The sequence below is a fragment of the Mus pahari genome, chromosome 16, assembly GCF_900095145.1.
Source record: "Mus pahari chromosome 16, PAHARI_EIJ_v1.1, whole genome shotgun sequence".
Taxonomy (NCBI): Eukaryota; Metazoa; Chordata; class Mammalia; order Rodentia; family Muridae; genus Mus; species Mus pahari.
The window spans coordinates 17,807,619-17,827,242 of NC_034605.1; the positions used below are offsets into that span (position 1 = coordinate 17,807,619).

The window sequence follows — 19,624 nt, forward strand, 5'->3', positions numbered from 1 at the left end:
CCACCATGTGGTTGCTGGGATTTGAACTCTGGACCTTTGGAAGAGCAGTCGGGTGCTCTTACCCACTGAGCCATCGCACCAGCCCCCAACTTGTCCTAATTTTACTCCACCTAAAGAATGTCTGGTTTATAGGTTTATCAGTTAAGAGCACTGGCTATTCTTTCAGAGGTCCTGAGTTCATTTCCCAGCATGGTAGCTCACAATCCCATATAACTGTAATCCCATGGTATTGTTGGACCCACGCCAAGGAAATCAGGGTGTCCCAGAAACACAAGAGACCTTCTCGTTGTAAAAGCATGAGGCAGTTTAATGGCGGAGCTCCAGGCCGATACATACCCCACACAAGAGGTAGAAGCATCGACCCTGAGGCTCAAAAGCTAGGGGTTTTTGTAGGGAGAGGGTAGGGGGCTGGGGGAATTTTTGGGGAACTTGGCACAGCTTCACACAATTGGCTTGATTACAAGTCAGTAGAATAATACTTGCAGGTTATAGCATCAACAATTTCAGGGAGGGGGCCAGGGCCATACATTTGGCTGGGTCAGTGTGACCCAGGCTGCCAGATGGCCACTGAGTCAATCAAAAAATAACCCAAAACAGTTCCTGTGTTTATGTCTATCCTTGGNGCCACCTATCCTCAGGAATGTCCAAACAAGGGGCTCTCCTGGATATGCCTGGACTTGTTATTGTAAGATCTTCAGCTAGGCCCTCAAGTTCCTAATATTGCCCTACTTGTCTCATGTTATACTTTTGACTATTCTTTGCTTTTCTTGAATTCAATTCCTTTCAGTATCAGATGTCCTTTTCTGGTATGCAAATGTACATACAGACAAAATATCCATATATATATATATAAAGTACATAAATATTTTAATAAGAATGTCTGGTTTTTAATGTCAATAGACATAAATTTAAGAGAGAGGGAACACATTTATAATTGTGGTTATGTTAAAATAGCTTTATCAAATGATTGGACTGTAGCAATTTAGGTATTACTCTGGTAAAAGTGTAAAAAAAACTGTTTTTATGGAAGAGCAGAAATGGTAGAGTATTTACCTAACATTTGACTGAAGAAACAAGAAAGCACACAGAAAGCAGTGCATGCATGTCCTTAGGTCAGTCCTCTTCTGAAAGTTCTTACTGAAGAATTCCCATGCAGTTTGTTTTCCAAAGCGACCTATGAACTTACAGTGTGTTCTTGGGTATGTATGGTGAGTACAATATGTTGGTTCCATCATGCCAGGGTAGCTTTTTTTTTTAATTTATTAATTAATTTATTTATTTATTGTTTTTTTTTTTTTTTTCAAGACAGGGTTTCTCTGTATAGCCCTGGCTGTCCTGGAGCTCACTCTGTAGACCAGGCTGGGCTCGAACTCAGAAATCCACCTGCCTCTGCCTCCCGAGTGCTGGGATTAAAGGCGTGCGCCACCACGCCCAGCTCAGGGTAGGTTTTTAAAGGTTATATGAATTACATTTAATATTTGAGATTTTTTTTTTTTTTTTTTGGGTTTTTCAAGACAGGGTTTCTCTGTATAGTCCTGGCTGTCTTGGAACTCACTTTGTAGACCAGGCTGGCCTTGAATTTAGAAATCCTCCTGCCTCTGCCTCCCAGGTGCTGGGATTAAAGGCGTGCGCCACCACACCTGGCGGTGTGATGATTTGAGATCTTAATAGCAACTTTGATTCATTCAGGCTTGGTCGCTCAAGCTTGCAATCCCAGCTGCTTAGGAAGCTGAGGCAGGAGGACCAAATGTATTCTTAGCAACTTAGCAAGACACTATCTCAAAAGAGGCTGTGTGGCTGCCTGTGATAGCACAGTGCTTACCTAGGACACAAGGGGCTGGCAGTTGACTCCGTAGTGCTGTAAAACAAGCAGCATAGCACTAGAAAATCTGAAAGATGGGGCTGGAGAGATGACTTAGTAAGTGGTTACGAAGTCTAAGTGCTTACACTTGTAACATAAAATAGATTAAAAAAAAAAAGATTTTAAACCGTGAAAGTTGTTGAAGCCACAGTGAGCATGATCAGCAGCACTGTGGATTTGCTGAACGCCGCAGAGCGCCTGGGGATCCTGTATATACGGTGTATAACAGAAACTATTTGTCTTTTCTGTTCTCCCCTACCCACCTTGCAGGAGGCCCTTTTCATTGCCCGATTCAGTCCTCCAAGCTGTGGCGTACGAGTGAACAAGCTCTGGTATAAGCCTGTGGAACAATTCATCTTACCAGAGGTATGGCTGCAGTGAAGGCCAGTGTAGGATCTATAGTATGGAAGCAGCAGTACCAACAAAGCCCCCACTACATTTTGCAGTTACAACAACAGAGTTTCACAGCCACACTTTTACAAAAGTATTGCCTGTTGCCATGGTTAACTTGAGAACTCTGTCTTAGTGACTACCATATTAGGTCTTAATGGACAATAGATCATTTGGGTAAGTTAGATGTTTTACTTATCTAAAGAATTTGAACAAAAACATGTTGGGTGTGATGTTGCACACTTTTCATTCTAGCACTCTGGCAGGTAGATCTTGTGAGAGGTCAGTCTGGTCTACAGAGAGAGTTCTAGGACAGCTAAAACAAGAAAAGAGGGGAAAAAATAAGGTACAGATAGGATAATAGGCAGTATTTTCAAGTTAAGTAAAACTTTAATAACACTTGTGATGTCTGAGAACATTCTTGTCATCTCTGAGTTGCTCTACAGCATTCTTAAATTTTACATGCTGGAGACCATTTTAGTTTGTCAGGTGCCCTAGTGGCATCCCGAGGGTTTCCCCAGTGTAGTTAAGGACTGTGCAAGGCAGGTCTGAGCCAACCTGTTCATAGAGTCCACTTCTGAACTTAGTGCCTTGAACCATAGTAGGGGTCAGGGGTCTGGACAGCTGTGTGTGTCCTTGAAAACTGTCTTGATTGTTATGCTATCTCAAAGCTGAATTAAGATGTGAAAACTTGACCATCAATACTTCCCCAGTAACCACCAGTTTCATGGTGGTATTCCTATTAGGGCAACAGCAGAGTCACACGTTTTTTATTTTTGTTTTTTTTTTTGGGGGGGGGGGTCGAGACAGGGTTTCTCTGTATAGCCCCTGACTGTCCTGGAACTCACTTTGTGGACCAGGCTGGGCTCGAACTCAGAAATCCGCCTGCCTCTGCCTCCCGAGTGCTGGGATTAAAGGCGTGCACCACCACGCCCAGCTGAGTCACACATTTTTATAGTGTGTTATTTACCTTTGGCATCACAAGTAGTTGAAACAACATTGTGCGTCCTGGTTAGTTTTATGTCAGTTTGACATAAGCTAGAATTGTCAGAGAAGAGGGAGCCTCAATTGAAAAAATGCTTCTATAGGGGCTGTAATAAGTCTTTGGGATATTTCCTTAGTAATTGATAGGGGAACACTTAGCCCATTGTGGGCCTGGTGGCCTTTGGTTCACTAAAAAAGCAGGTTGAGCAAGCCATGAGGAGCAAGCTAGTAAGAGCACCCTTCCATGGCCTCTGCATCAGCAACTGCCTTCATGTTCCTGCTCTGTTTGAGTTCCTGTCCTGACTACATTTGATGATGAACAGTGCTGTGGAAGTGTAAGCCAAATAAACTCTTTCCTCCACAACTAGCTTTGGTCATGGTGTTTAATCACAGCACTAGTAACCCCAACTAAATCAGTATGTTAATTCTGTATCAAAACAATCTTGTGAAAGGTACCTGCCCTCTCAGACTGTGTCTCTTGTGAGGTAGAGTTACCGCACTAGGGAGTCCAGGGGGCTTGGGGGGGGGGGCGGACTGACTTATGGTTTTATACGTGTGGACCACTTAGAATGTGCTGCAACCGTCATTGTCTATATGCAGAGCAAAGTTCCCCGTGAGTCAGTCATCCACTTGCTGGACAGGGGACACCTAACAGTGTCTGAGGCTGGCTTGTAACGTTGGACTGTGGGTCCCAAAATGACTAGGGTTGAGATTGAGAAGCTTCTTGAGGGAGGAGTGTCTGGGGGTTGGGCCAGAAGGAGGAAAGCAGATTTTAATGCTTTCAGTTAATCACAGGTTTATAGTCTGTCCCCTACTTTCAATCACCCATAGAAACATTTTCTTGGTGTGTAAAAAGCATTACTTTCCCTCAAAACACCATTGCTCTTGAGAAGTGCTGCATCATTGTGCGTCTGCATTTCTGTTTAGGACATGGACAGCAAACAGGCCTGTGGGGAGGACATAGCTGTGGAAATGCGAGCCACTTAAGAGACAAGGCACTCGCAGATGCTGACTCTAACTTTTTTATAGGTTTGTAGTTTTTAAAAGTAAAAATTTAGATAGGGGTCAGGGGTGCCACTAGTTGGAGGCTCTTTGTTGATTTGTTTGTTGTTTTTGTCAAAGAATTAATTTTTTGAATTTAATTTTTAGAAAAATGTAACAGAAGTTCTGTCTATACCAGCAAGAGCAAATGAGTACTGTTCTGTCTACCTTACATTTTACAACTAAAAATAGTTTTATAAATTATTTGAGAGTTTATTTTGATTAATTCACTCAAATTCCTTCAGGATCCACCCTTACCTTCTTACCACCCAAATTCTAGCCCCCCTTTTTAAATTTTCTAAATAAATCAAGAGGATCCAATTTGTGTAGTCTCTACTCCACAGCATGTTTCACTGGTCCTCAACCTGCCAGTGGCTTCACCCTTAAGGAGATCACTGATTCTCCCTCCCACAAAAGCCACGTCAACTGTCCATACTTGGAAGTTGTTTGATTGTTTTTGTTGTTGTTTTGAGACAGGGTCTCACTGTGTAACACTAGCTACCCAGGGACCTACAATGTAGACCCAAGGTAGGCTGTCTCCTATCTTACATTATGCCTGCCTCTGCAGGCTTGAGTGCCTGGCCTGGAAGGAGCTTTTAAAACTGGCATCCCTAAATGCCTTACTTCCCTTTTCATCTTTAAGGTAAATATACCAGATAATTCATTACTTTTGAAAAATACTAAGAAAAGTGAATTGTTTATTAATGTGGGATTTTTATTTCATATATTTTCTAAAAGGCTATAATAGATGCATATTAGCTTTATAAAAAATAATAAATCTCTAGAACTCTAGACATTAAGTTCATACCATGTGCAGTTCTCTCTTTGTTGAAATCTGTCTTGTATACATGGCTTGTTTTTTTGTTTTTTTTCCCCTACCTCAAATCTAATGGAACCTAGTGGACATGCTGATGAGAAGTGAGAGTAACCCTTGGTGTAATGCATCTGTAGGAGAAGTAGATAGATGATCTCATGTCATTACTGTCAAGCCATACTTATGCGATAGATAGCTGGAGTAGCACATCAGCACAGCTTCTCACATTGTGTTCTTTTGTAAAGTGTTCATCCTGTGGCCTGCCCACTGAACAGTAAACCTCTGAGAAAGCCAAGTTAAGTGAAAACTACTATGTGTTTAAAGTAGTTCTTTCTCTAATTGTATATTTTTCTTAACAAGCACTTGAAATCTAAAGCTGTTTTAGTAGAAAGCAGACTTGTCGCGCAGCTGAGTCACTAGGCACACTCCTGTGAGTTCGATGGACACTTATGCTTGCTTTGTTTTGAAAAGTGAGTCTTGAGTTATTTCTCTAGTTCACAAGCAGTTGTTACTGTTTATATGCTTTAGCCAGCTCCTATGTTGTTATGGATTAGAAGTAATAGATAAAATAATTATCATGTGGAAGGGCTTAATAGTAACTTTTACTATTTTGTGAGATAAATGATTTTTTTTTCCAAGTCAGTAGTTTTCATGGTCTTCAAACAGAGTTGCCAGTAATTGTTTTGGATTAGAAGTCTCCTGGTTTTATGAAACCTGTAATAGAAAATCGAAGGGTGTGTGTGAGATGCAGCAGCCAGCTGTGATTTGGATGGGGATGGGAAGAGTGCTTGCTGCAGCCCCACCTCATCAGCTTCAGAGGACATCTAGGTCTTTTGCACCAGTAGACATCTATGGAGATGATCTGGCCCAGTTATACATTAGATGGAATTGGGTGCCACGAAGCTACTGGGAAAGAGCAAGTCAGATGCCAACTGTCATTTGAATTGGGGACAGAGAATGATATAGTCTGTTTCCACACCTTCCTTGTAGGCCTGTGAAGTTTCACAGGTACCTGTCCTTTGGTGTGGCTCCACATCAACTAATTTGACCCTTGGCCACCTGCTTTGCTTTACTCGGCAAACTCAGGCCGTTTCATTCATTCCTGCCCAGATGTGCTTAGAGAGTTCCAGATGTGCTAGCTGATCCTGGGTGTTCAAGTGGTGTTGTCTTCCTTCCAACCATTTTCATTGCCTATGCTTTCAAGCTTGGATCTAAGATTTTCTTAAACCACCTAAACCAGATCTTAGACCTAAGTCCTGTCCATTCTGACTTGTCCAACTGTTCTCAGGTCTTCCACATTTTACTGGTGTTAGAGAAGAGAGTACAGGAGATGGGTGCATGAAAACGACATGACTTGGGATAGTACTTGATTTGGACATTGAATTTGATCATACCAATAGAAAATTGAGAATTTTGAAGTGATATTTCATCCAGGAGATATGTGACCAGGCACTTTATAACAGAATCTGTTTCTCCTTCATATTGTTACATTGCCACTTAGATTTTGTGTGGTTGCCAGTGGCAGATTGTTGGAGGGTATCAAGGTCACTACTTAAACTTCACTCTTAAGACATGGAATGTGATTTCTTATGTAGAAGAGGAATTATAGTTCAACCTCTAGGTAGTTCCCTGGGAACCTGTGTTGTTCTGTCTTACCACAACAGCGAGTTCTTTCCTACCAGCCTTGGCCACTGCTGACAACCTCCAGTCTTCCCCGACTTCTAAGCAAAGGATAGGGTTCATAGCTCCATGGTGGACAGAGAAGCATCTGGCCTACCTTAGCTGTTACCCTCCTCAGCCTGCTTATGATGCTGAAGGTGTTGTGTTGTTGACTCCCACTTTTCTGACCTGAACTCCTTCAAGATTTGTTACTTTTGTGGTGATCTAAAGTTCTTTCTGAACCTCAATTTCTTCCAAAATGCATTTTTTTTCATTAGTGATTCTATGGCCAAATGTTGGTAGTATTTAAAGATAGTAGCTATACTGTTTCCATTTCTGATGTTCAGTGTATAGTGAACCATGGCTTGGCAAGTGTTAGTCACATATAAAGATCTATCACAATAACTAGCACCTTTTACTTTTTCCTAAGTTTTATAGAAGAGACAGTCCCATGAAGTTGGCATTCTCATCTTTTGCTAATGACCTTAAAGTAATAAAAATAACTATTCAAAGGCAATTTCAGTATGTACCAAAATAAACACATAAACGTACTTTTGCCCAGTAATTTCACCTCTGAGAATTTATCTTAAATAAAGTATTGGGGAAAAGAGACATTTATACCAAAACATTCCTATGTTACAGTAGTCATTTGATTTCTATCAAGCGTCTATCAGCAGACAACAGCTGTAAATCAAGTAGCACGTTACACCCACATTGGAAAGAATAGCTTTAACGGTTGCAGCAACATCTGGAAATTGGCACAGCAGAACAGCCAGGCAGTATCTGTAAACACCATAGCCCTGTTGTGATGAGTTTTAGATATACTACCATGCTAACAATACAGNGTTCAAGTTGTGGCTTAAATTTTTAACTGGTGTGTTTGGGACAGAGGAGATGACTTTTTTTTTAGAGTTTCATGTAAATACTTTCTTAAAACCAAAGATTCACTATCATTTTTCCCCAAAAGAGCTTTGAAGGTACAATTGTGTGGGAAAGTCAAGATCTCCATGGCCTCGTGTCCAGAAACCTGCACAGAGTGACAGTGAATGATGGAGGGGGTGTCCTCAGAGTCCTCGCAGTAAGTTGCGCTTTGTTTGCCTTGGTTAAAAACATTAACTGCTCTATATGGATTAGAATTTCCTCTTCTCCCAGGCAGTTTCAGACAGGGTTTTCAAGTATACACACCTGTAAGTGTTCCTGGGTCCTTGCAGTGAAGGTGCAGGGCTTGAGTTGTGTGTTCCTGTAACTCCAGTATTAATAATGGAATTTTGCCTTAAGGTTGATACATTTTAAGGTAATGATATTTTATTCCTCAACATTTTAGTGAGCATTTTTTAGAATACTTGTTAATGGTTTAGTACAGTAGTTTATACCCGTGTTCTCAGCACGCAAGGAGGCTGAAGGAGAGAATTGCCCTGAATTTGAGACCAGCTTGGTACAGAGTAAGAAAGGAAGAAAAGAAACATTTCCTCCAAAGTTGGCTGCTTTACCTTGATAGCAAAATGTTAAAATACTATTTACCAAAATATTAAGCTAGGCACAATGTCCTAACCCTGTGTTCCCAGCTCCTTATCAAGCTAAAGCTGGAAGATTACTTTAGCCCAGAGTTCAGGGCTGTCATGCTGTCTTTATAAAGAGAGTGAAAGAGAATGCTTGCTTTTGTTTAATTTTGAACAACTCTGGAGTTTCTGAATCATATTTGTCATTTAGCCAGATTTTTCTCAGGTACATTTTTCAAATGTAGCATGGTAAGGGCATAGACAGATTTTTAGTAAGCAAGAGGCATGTTGTGGAGATGTTACAGACAACTTTGCTATCCTTGTTGGTAGTTAGTGTAACGAATAGGAAGGCACTGGCATTTAAATGCAGAAGTTCAATAATCTCTTGAGTATTAGTGCCACTAACATGAAATCATTCCTGGTTTTGAGTGTCATGTCATTTATTATTTATTCAGAAAGCATTTCTTGCATACCCACTGAAAGGCAGGCACAGTTATTCCATCACAGGCCCATAGTTCAGGGAGGAAATAAGTCAGAGGCTTACAAGATGCCTTAGAAGGTAAAGGCATATGATGACCTAAACTCAGTGAGAACGCCCATGTACATACATATGCACAAATAAATTAACGTAATTTTAAAATGTTTACAACAAAAGTAACTATTAAACACATAGACCCACAAAGTCACATAATTATAGTCTTAGCCTTGTAGATCATGAACAGTATTTTACCCATTACTTATATAAGATAGGAATTTTATAGAATGGAATCATAACTTTTTCTTTTATTATTAAGATAGGTGCCTTAGTTACCATGCCACCTTCTATTTGTGAAACTTAAAAAATATCTAGGGTATTCTAAAATTCCTTAATATTTGAGTTTGTTATACTAAGGAAATGTTTCCTTCTGAGTTGAAGACTAAGTTCAAATATAAAGACTAATGATCTGCTTGGGAGGAAAGAGAGTTGTGCAGGGTCAGAGACAGCTTAAACATTCAGCTAACTGAAGAAGGGAAGGGGGACTTGGTGGAGACCCCAGAGCAGGAGGTATTTCACCACGTCTGTTCCCTGCCAGTAAGTGGTGATGTCAGGAATATTTAAAGTTAGGCTGGGACCTCTGAGAAAAGTTAATAAACAAGAGTCCTAGTTAGCTGTTTAACTGTCAATTTGGTACAGCTCAGAGTCACCAGAGAAAGTCTGTGGCCTGTGGCCCGTGGGCATGTCTGTAGGGACTGTCTTGATTTTTAATTGATAAAGTGTGCCACTGCACTGTGGATGGCTCTGTTTTCCGGACAAGTGGCCCTGGACTGTATAAGGAAGCCAGCTAAGCATGGCCTGTGAGTGAACTGTCTAGCAGCACTCCTCCCCCCTGACGTCTGCTGTGTTCCCTTAGCTGTGACTGGGTTTCTGGGTTAGAGAGAATGCTGCATGCAGTAGTTAGCAAGGCCTGCCTCTAAGTACATGCCTTAGTTCCTGCCGTGACTTCTTTCAACGATGGGTGTGACCTGGACGTGTAAACAGTTTTCTCATGCAAGGTGCTTTTAGTTAGAGTGCTTATCACAACAACAGACCTCAAACCAGAACACAATGAGTACTAGAGTATTGTTAAGTTCTAAACAAGCCAAAACCAAAGAGAACATAAACACATTTTATTCACAGTGACCTCAGAATACTCTCTGGTGGCCTTAAAATGGTGTGTCCCTTCTGACAAAAGGAGTCTGTATAGGAAATACTGTGACAGTGCTGATGACTGCTTTTGACAGTTAGCCTCAGCCCCAGGCTGGAGGAGAGCTCTGGAAGGCAGCCATATTGAAGCACAACCTAGAGGAGGCAGGAGTCGATGGGTGGGGGAACTCGTGAGGAGGTAACTGAGGCAGGCGCCTCTAAGGGGCAGGACTGGTGGCACAGTTAAGTCTTGAGCAGCAGTAGGGAGTTCGTCTCCATCTGACGGGAACAGATGATGATTTAAAGAAGCTTTTCTCCGCATGCTCCCAGAATTCTCAAGTACACTAAGATCTTATCAAATTCATGAGAATCTTCATGAAAAAAAAAAGATAATTTTTAATGTTTTTAAAGTGATAGGGTTAGATATAAATTCAATTGGTTTTGTACTCTTGTTTTTGTGACTTTAAGAACATTTATTTAAGTTGGACTCCTAAGCACTGGGCTAGAGTCATCCTGATGCTTTAACTCCATGGCAGAAGGGCTGAAAGGGTGACTTAGTAGTTCAGAGCACTAGCTGCTCATCTTCACTATCTTTCTGTTGTGTGATAAGAGAAGACCAAGGCATCTTATAAATAAAAGTGTTTAATTTGGGGCTTGCAGTTCCCAGTGGTTAGAGTTCAGGACCACCATGGTATGGAGCCTAGCAGCAGCAGGCAGGCAAACTTGGTGCTGAAATAGTAGTTAATAGTAGTTGACCCTCTTCTGACCTCCTGTGGCACTGCACTGCATGCAGGTGGTGACCATATATGCATACAAAATATCTGTGTACATAAAGTAAAAAAAAATTTTAAAAAATCCATGGTATTAGTATCTGCTGTAGGGCAGGCACCTTGGGGCATCTGCTGGTTCTGCTCTGCATTTTGTAACACATTCTCTGTTAGTCAGGAAATGCCTGAACACTTCTGTTTTCATTCCTTTCAGGCTGGTGAAGGGGCACTGCCTCATGAATTCATGGAAGGTGTGGAGGGAGTTGCAGGTGGCTTTATCTACACTGTTCAGGGTAAGTTGGCCAGTGCAAAAGCAAATTCAATGTAGTTAACCTTGATTTATAATTTAACTGTGAAAGGTCATCTTGTCATGTTAAAAGTTCCTTATTGTGCTAGGTACAACAACATAAACCTGAAATGCTGATACTTAAGAGACTGTAGGAAGATTATGACTTCAAAGCCACCCTGAGCAGTGTGGCAGCACCCTGTCTCCAAAACAAGGCCAAAAAGCTTACTTTTCAAATTAATACATTCTTTTATGCAAGTAAAACATAGTTGAACTCTTTCTGTTGGTTCTAGTTTTGTTGTTTACCAACATAAGAAACTGTGTTGCAGAGAAATACCCATGTAAGGTCACATGTATTATCACATCTCGAGTAGGCTTTCCTGAGCTGTAACTCTGCCCTACCTGTAGACCCTAATGGATGTGTGCTCCATTAGCTTTCCTGGGGAAGGAACTCTGGTAGCATTTCACGTTCTGGGTTCAGAGTGTGCAGTAATGTTTTTCTTCAGTAGTCAGTTTTTCCTTTTCAGAAGGTGATGCACTACTACGAAGCCTTTATTCTCGGCCCCAGAGACTTGCAGATCATCTACAGGATCTGCAAGTGGAAGATGCCTTACTGCAGGAGGAAAGCGGTGTCTATGATGACATTGTCTTCGTGGATGTTGTGGACACTTACCGGAATGTCCCTGCCAAATTACTGACCTTCTACAGATGGTAGGTTGTACGTATGTGCGGTAGGTTTATGAAACATCATCGAACCACTGAGATTTCAAAACTTAAAATACTCATCACCTGAAATGCAATCTGTTACATCCTGGATCTTTAAAAAAATTTAGTTTTAAGTTTTTTCTTATATTTTATAAGATATACATTCTATTTTATGTAATAAAAACTTTATTTTTATATTTTTATTTATATGTTTTAATTATTCAAATGTATGTCTGTTATGTAAGCATAAGTGCCTTGGGAGGCCAAAAGAAGGCATTAGATCCTCTGGAACTAGGGTTACATACTGTTGTAAGCTGTATGTACTTGAGTACCAGGATAGTTCGAATTAATTCCCTTGGATTCATTCCTACATACTTCAGGTGTCTCAGCCTAGCACTGGAAATGGTCCCTTTTTAGCTTTTTTCCTACCTATCTACCCCCATTCCCTAATTATGTTCACACTAAGTTACTAGTCTGAATTCTTCTCAATTAAATATCCACCTTCCATGTCCAGTCTCTACTCCAGGAGCTTCCAGATTCCTTGCATTTAGATAGATGCAGTGAGTGGGTACATGAGTTTTGTGCAGCTGCACAGAGGCTGAGACAGAAGGCTCCTAGAACATGAAGGCCAGTTTTCACATGGCAAGGCTCTGAAAGACAACCCTACTTGTGTGGTTTACAAACTCTAGTAGTTGCTGAGTGAGATTAACTCTCCTAACTTGTTGGGCCTGCAGCGGTTCTCTGTCTTGGCTGTATCCTATGTCTGTGACAATCATGTTGTCCCAATCAGAGTTGGTAGCTGCTTGTGGCTCTGCGGACTTTCTGAGGAGCAGCTTGCTCTCTCACATGGCTGAAGTACTGACTAACTCCCTGGAGTATGTGTGACTGCCCTTTCACAGTTCTTCCTTATTTGGAAACCTTATTTATTGGAAACACTCATCAGACCTTTCTTCATTGCCCTTCTTGGGTGGGAAGGTCACAAGGGCATGTGTACAGGGGATATGTTTTCTTGGAGTCATAATCTATAGATGGTTAGTTTGCTGAAGGTAACATTATCTAGTTATTATTTTGGTAGAAGGCAGTTGAGTCTGGAATACCAGGACTGTAATAGGAGCCTATCATGAGCAGGTGGTTGTGGTGCATGTAAAATCCCAGCACTCATAATTCCTAGTGTACATGCCACTATGAGGAGTTTCAGGATTGGGAAGTCGGGACTTAAGATTGAGGTGAGGAGGGGGCGCTAGAATTTCTAACAGAGATCTTTCCCAGGTGTGAAATTGAACTTAGCACAGGGACTACCTTCAGTTTTCCTCCTCCTGCTCCTTACATACCTCTCCCATTGTTTTCTGCCTCCCTCTTTAGTGTTGTCAAACCTCAGCAGAGCTGTTTTTAGATCTGTCTCATAGCCCACATTACCACCTACCATCTGTTTTTCAGCATGTTTTGTGTAGGAAACCCTGGGGACACAAAAGAGGACTAGTGTTCTACTGGTAGGAGGGTACGAGTGGCACCAGCCACGTTTTAAATCAGTGTTTAATTATTTGACCTTATTTACTCAGCAGTCACCCACCAGTGATCTAAGCATCTTATAAAACAAAAGCATATTTCTGATTGGCAAACACTATGTATCTGTTATACTGTTAAAAATAACTTAATGACTAAGTTTGGTGGTGCACACCTTTATTCCCATCACTGCAGAGGCGGGTGGATTTTATAAGTTTGAGGCCAGCTCAGTCTATATAGTAAGTTCTGGCTGGTCCCTTTACAAGTATGTACTTACAAACAGATGTGTTGTGCAGGGACTGCCAGGGAGGGAGCTTGGCTTTGCCTTGATGTCATGAAGTTTTGGTGTCTAGAGAAATGAAGTTCTTACAGAGGGTTGGTTGTTTATAATAATTGAAATGCTGGAAATTGGTTTCAAAGACAAATATGTTTGCACTGTATAAGTCATGTTTTAACCCATAATATACTCAGTTTTTTAAAAAAGAAGTTTTGTGACCGTCAGTTTCACTCAGTATTTTGACTAACCTAGAATTCAGAGCTCTTGGATCTGCTTCCCACCACCCCTGGCCCGTTTCATCACACATTTCGTTCAGTGTTCTAAGTGAGAGCTTCAGGTCTGATACCTGTCCATGATCAGCTTTGTAACTAGGCACACGTGGGGCAGGGTACAGGTGACAGGCCTTGCAACTGATGTGGAGAATGACTGGGAAGCCCTTGTTAGAATGGATATTCTACTTCAGTCGGACTTTCTTCTCATTCTTCTGTGATCCCAGTTGATCAAGTGAGGACCAAGTGCAGTTGATGGTCACAGTGATAGTGTTCTGTGTGTAGGGTAAGACACTGAAGGTGCACAGCTATACAGGTGTAGTGTTGTGTGCTTCTATAGCTGATTGGACTTGCATATTTCTTTTTCTGTCAACAGGACTGTGGAATCCACCAGCTTCGATTTGCTGCTCAAGACAGATGACGACTGTTATATAGACTTAGAAGCTGTGTTTAATAGAATTGCTCAGAAGAATCTAGATGGGCCTAATTTTTGGTGGGGAAAGTAAGTGAAACATGGACCACCAATGCCTGCCTAAGTGTGATTAATTTAGAATGAAAGTTACTTTTACACAAAAAATGTTAAGAAATTTATTGATTATACTCTTCTGGATTAATATGTTATCACTGTAATCTGAGGGAATTTTGTTTATTTTATTGAAAAATCTCAGGTTTATTAACCAGGAGTCAAAGTTGTGGCTTTTGTTTTAGAAGCGCATGGTCTCCTGAAGCTGTTGTATCCTATTTGCTTTTGTTTTGTTTTTGGTTAGAATCACGTATGACACATTTCCTCGGCCATTGTCTTTGCTACTTAGGACCACTGCAGGATTGATGGTTTGGTGGGTGTGGTTTCATTTAAGTATGTCCTGAAACACAGGGTGGGCTTCTCTTAGCTTCCATTCAGAAACTGAGCTTATCTAATTTATATAAACTACCATTGGGTAAATAATTCCTTTCCTTAGGCTGCAAGAATCTTTTTCCTGGTCATCTCTTTGGTAGTGATCTAAGTCGGCTAGTAGAAGGATATGGCCAGCCATTATAGAGAAGCCACCATTGTTAACATCTCAGTTTCAGGTTGAATTGGGCAGTGGACAGAACAGGAAAATGGCAGGAGCTGGAATACCCAAGCCCGGCTTACCCTGCCTTTGCATGTGGGTCAGGGTATGTGATCTCCAAGGATATCGTTGACTGGCTGGCAGGCAACTCCGGAAGGTTAAAGACCTATCAGGTAACAAGATCATTCATCCAGTCCAGTGTCCTGAGATGTCCCTGAAGCAGAGCCAGCTTAGCGTGGTTGTCCTTTGTCTGTAGGAGTTACTCCCTAAAGATTAGGGACATTTACCTGACACTTCTCAGACTTGAGCCACGATAACTATTCCAATATTTTATTCGAGCCTGCTTTCACTTCTTTTTAATCTATGTTTGGAAATGTATTCTGTAGAGGAATGTAAACACTTCTTCTCATAAGAAAGAAGCTAAAGTGCTTTCTTTCTCCTGGCTTGGTTATAGAGTCAGGGACCAAGTATGCCCAGTGTGTTGATGTAAAGTATATGAAGAAAGGGCTTGTTTGCTGTGTGCTTCCTGTCTCTCATCTCTGGCTCATACGTACACATCTGGGGTGGCTAGCTCTACATATCACCTTTTGTTACAAAGACATTAAGAAGTTTGCATTTGATCCTGAGTAGGGTGAAGATGTCAGCATGGGCATTTGGATGGCAGCCATAGGACCTAAAAGATACCAGGTAAGCAGGTCTGGGAGTTCTGGTCTCGGGGCTCGTGTAGGTGTGCAAGTGAATATCCAACCCTTGGGCACAGGGAGTAAAAGGCTTCTGGTGTCCCAGCTATGATTGTTAAGTTGTGACACTCTACCTCATTATTCCTCATAATATCTATGTTTAAAACCAAAAAGAAATGCTATAAATTAAAGTTCCTTACCCTCAGAGAATAATTAGGTCTTTATATTTGATCAAAAATTCCTTATAGTTTTACAATTTAGAATCTGTTGACTTGAGTTTCTGGCACATGACAGTGAGAAGACCTCTCAACTTTTCTGACAGCAGACTTTACCTAGAATTTTATTTCTAAGGACCTAGTGGTGTGGAGGCAGAATGTGTGTGAAAAGACTAAGATGGAAGGTAGGAAAACGGGCTGGGAGGAACAAGATTTTTGCCTCATTTGTTGTATCGATTTCTGGATTCTTGCATCGTCTACTCTGGCTGTAGAAGCTACAGAAAACAGGACATGCAGTGTCTGTCATTCAGAGCCACACGTCCACACTCACCCCCTCAGCAGGACAAGAATAAGCTTGAGTCCTTCTGCTACATCACACTCAGCTTCTTAGCAAATCAGAGCCTTGTGACCTATAGTTTCCATAGGCTGTTTGTGGAGCTTGTTGATATGTGAAGATCTTTACTGTGATCCTACTCTCTTAAATAGTCATACATAGGATATTTATTTTGTTCTGCCCTATGGGGCAACTGTCATTTCTAAATAATTTACATTGCCTTCTGGAGCTGAAGAGCCTCTTGGACAGAAGGCTTTGTTCTCTTCCATGTACCCAAGGCATAGTGCCCACTCTGCTGCCACTGGTGAGTCCCTCATTCTAGGCATGCTTTTGAGAGACAGGGATCAGCAGTCTGTGTCCATCAGAAACATGGTTTAAAAAGATTTTTAGATCTTACCCGGGATTTGTGTTCTTAGATTCAATGTATTTCTTCATATACATGTTCTGTTATTCCGTTGAGCAGTATGGTACTTGGGACTTGCCTTGGGACAGGCATCTTGGACATGCCTGCTCTTCTTACAGCATAGTGATGAGAGGAACTCAGCTTAGCTCTCACAGCATTTGATACTTAGATGAGGTGATTTAAAAAGATGTGGTGCATTCTATTAGAGCACTGCTGCCACTACTTTATGGCTAACTCTCTAAAAGGGAATATGAAAGTGTTCCTTGTGCTCCTTGTACTTCTTTTCATAGAACTGCAAGTGCTGAGTCCCCTGAGAATCTTAATGTGGTGGTGTGGCATTAGTGACTCTTAACCTTCACACAACAGTTTCTGTGTTCACAGCCCCGGGACTAGAAGGCCATGTTGCTTTCCCCAAATCAGAAGCTGTCCCAAAACCCCAAATCTCATGAGTTCAGATTTGGTAGAGTATTGGTAGAGTACATTTAGGTTTTTTTATATATATATATATCTTCCTGATTCTGTCTTGTATTTCGTATTTGTTTCTCAACAGGACAGCCTATGGCTGTGTGAGAAAACCTGTGAAACAGGAATGCTGTCGTCTCCTCAGTACTCACCAGAAGAGCTGAGCAAGCTGTGGGAACTGAAGGAACTGTGTGGGGATCCTTGTCAGTGTGAAGCAAAAGTACGATGATCCCCAGAGACCAGGGGCTGTAAGTGCAAGGAAGCCATGGCTGGTAGTGAGCTGTAAGCAGTAGGGTATAACGAGTGTTTGCACAGATCTTAATGAATCAACTGATACTGTATCATAAGTTTTTATTTATAAATTTAAAGATTATTTATACCAAATTATTTTACAAAAAATATTGCTAATTTCTGATCACTTATACTAATTAGTAACTCATTACCATTTTTGGTTAAAATGGCCAAATTCAGAAAATAACTCCATTTGAATCTCAAGCAGGATTACAAAAAAGCTCTGCATAACTTAATTAGGCCAGAAAGAAACTGTGCTGTGTGGCACAGGGGCCACATATACCAAAGTCTGGGTTGCTAGAAATACCAGTTTGTGATACAACCTAACCTTGAAAAGGAAATGTAAACTAAAGTTTGGTATTTTTCTTTTAAAGATGTTTATCTACATACATATCATGTTTTCTTTTACCGTCTAAGTAAATCCTGAATGTCTTAGCTTAGTACCGAGACACTCTCTCACTGTACTGTGGTGAGTAGAGTCAAGGTAAGCACCTCAGGGTTCAGTCACAGAAAGTGTAGGGAGGCACGCTGCCTTGCCTGATGGTTACCTAAGCTTGCATAGGAGGTGGTGACAAGTGCACAGATTTAAAATTCTCAGTGTAGCATAATGTAGGGAAAAGTGTGTTACAGGTCTGAAGATGTGGTTCCTCGGCTTAAATGACATTTTTCAGAATGACCAACGAAACCACTGTAGTGAACTTTTTAAAAGTTGTGTACCCCTCAGCAGATGTTAACTCTACTCAGATTTAGACTACTGTTTCTATTTCATATTTACATCTTCACATAGTGGAATGCAGTAAGCTGTGAAAACAGAAAGGGCAGAAAAATCAATAGTAATCAAAGCCTTTATTATTCTATTAATATACAACCAAATGGCCTTTTCCCAACAAAACATAACATCATCTGTGAGGTTTTGTTTCTGGTGTATACATTCCAGTCATTAAAACTCTTACGGTTGGACTGTTACCATCGCACTAGTAGGCAATCTCCATTCTCCACAGAATAAAACTGTAATGGCTGTAGGTCATTTTCTAGTTCAATTTCTCTGCCCGGCATCTAAAATTAGAATCATGTAGGGAGCGGTAAGACAGATCTGATGGTGCATGTTATCCATGCCTCCCTCCAACGGCAGGCGAGCTGTGAAGCCAAAGGCTGCCTCCATCTAGAGCCTGTTACGTATGGCTCACAGTGCTGGGGAGACTGAGCTGAGCTTTGTGGTTTTGCTGAGCGACTGACCTTGGAGCTTTCATAGGACAACAGAAGCTCTGACACGGGAACTTTGAGAAGACGTGACAACAGCCCCTTTACCTTTTGAACTGTCATGGAGTCTGTCAAAGAAAAAAAGCTTTTAAGTGACAACTACATATAAAAACAGCTCAGGAGAGGCAGCCATTGATGGAAGGCTCGAGTCATTCTACCAGGTGATCTTTTAACAAAGTGGGAAACGGAGCCAGTGTTTGACCCAAGTAAGTGGTCTTGACAGTGAGGTGTCATACCATTTTAGTAGCATTTACTATTTCTTCCTCAATCTGAATAACCAGAAATAATTATCTCACTGAAGAGGACAAAATATAGGCCTTTGTGATAACTTCTTAAGGGGTTGCTGAAGATCCCTGGAGTGGGAGCCTTGAGGGGCACCTCTCAGCCTTATTTTCCTCTAGAAGACGCATAGACTTAAGTGGTTGATGAGGTCCCTCCCAGCACGAGCATCTAGTCACCATCAGGATGTGCACACATGACCACTAGGTGTGGGAAAGTAACTGAAGAACAAATGCTCTGGTCCGTTAAGAACATACTAGGAACTTCTTTCCAAAGACAGGTCGTGGTATCTAGTGGATATCTTGATTAAGAACATTGGTTTCTCTGAAGCTTTAGCTGAAAGTACAGCAATAGTGTGGTGTCCCACAAGTATCACAATGTAGTCAGTTATTTTTCTATAAAATTGTTTTTATAAATGCTGTGTTTTTATGTAACTTGTGATAATAAATCTCTATTTTAGAATAAACTAGCCTTTTCCTGTTTTTGTCTCACTTCAACAGCGGTAGTACCCTGAATGTGCCTAACCAAATTCACTGTGTCTGGAGAGAGTGGACTGGATCCCATACTGAACAAGGGAGGGAAAGGGGACAAAGCAGGCTGAGTGCCAGCATGGCTCTGCTTCCCTAGTGTGGCCTCACTCCAACAGTGTGCCTCCAGCCATGGTGCCATGAATAGCATAAACCTTCTGTACATTACCTGAGTATTTTTTCAGAGCAGCAACAACAAAAAGTTAATACACACTGTTAATTTGCCATTATATATTACATAACACAGTAACAGAAATTGGATTTCTAGTTTTTTAAAAAAATAGATATTGGCTAATAGATCAGCTCTAAGTTGGATGGTTACTCAGAGAAGTTCTCTTCTGAATGAAGCTCGCTTTCCATGTGCAAACTTGTTTTGTCTGATGGACATAGATTTAAAATCAAT

The 19,624-nt window shown here is 41.1% G+C and overlaps 2 protein-coding genes across 4 annotated transcripts in view; one reads left to right on the forward strand and one right to left on the reverse strand.

Annotated features, from left to right (window-relative positions):
- The window catches only part of B3galnt2 (beta-1,3-N-acetylgalactosaminyltransferase 2), a 42,608-nt gene extending 23,458 nt beyond the window's left edge, over positions 1 to 19,150 (forward strand). For 2 of the 3 annotated variants that reach the window (XM_029547404.1, XM_029547406.1), the window contains 8 exons: positions 2,132 to 2,227; positions 7,717 to 7,827; positions 10,893 to 10,971; positions 11,492 to 11,675; positions 14,095 to 14,220; positions 14,784 to 14,943; positions 15,401 to 15,457; positions 16,953 to 17,932. In XM_029547404.1, coding sequence (XP_029403264.1) covers positions 2,132 to 2,227; positions 7,717 to 7,827; positions 10,893 to 10,971; positions 11,492 to 11,675; positions 14,095 to 14,220; positions 14,784 to 14,943; positions 15,401 to 15,457; positions 16,953 to 17,093 — 954 coding nt within the window. In that variant the 3' untranslated portion in view covers positions 17,094 to 17,932. Of the gene's footprint in view, positions 1 to 2,131; positions 2,228 to 7,716; positions 7,828 to 10,892; positions 10,972 to 11,491; positions 11,676 to 14,094; positions 14,221 to 14,783; positions 14,944 to 15,400; positions 15,458 to 16,952 lie in introns of all 3 variants that reach the window. The other variant, XM_029547405.1, reaches the window with a different exon arrangement.
- The window catches only part of Tbce (tubulin folding cofactor E), a 36,166-nt gene continuing 34,528 nt past the window's right edge, over positions 17,987 to 19,624 (reverse strand). Inside the window, exons 16-17 of the mRNA XM_029547679.1 lie at positions 18,392 to 18,483; positions 17,987 to 18,211 (exon numbers count right to left, since the gene is read on the reverse strand). Of these exons, the coding sequence (XP_029403539.1) occupies positions 18,119 to 18,211; positions 18,392 to 18,483 (185 nt within the window). The 3' untranslated portion in view covers positions 17,987 to 18,118. The remainder of the gene's footprint in view (positions 18,212 to 18,391; positions 18,484 to 19,624) is intronic.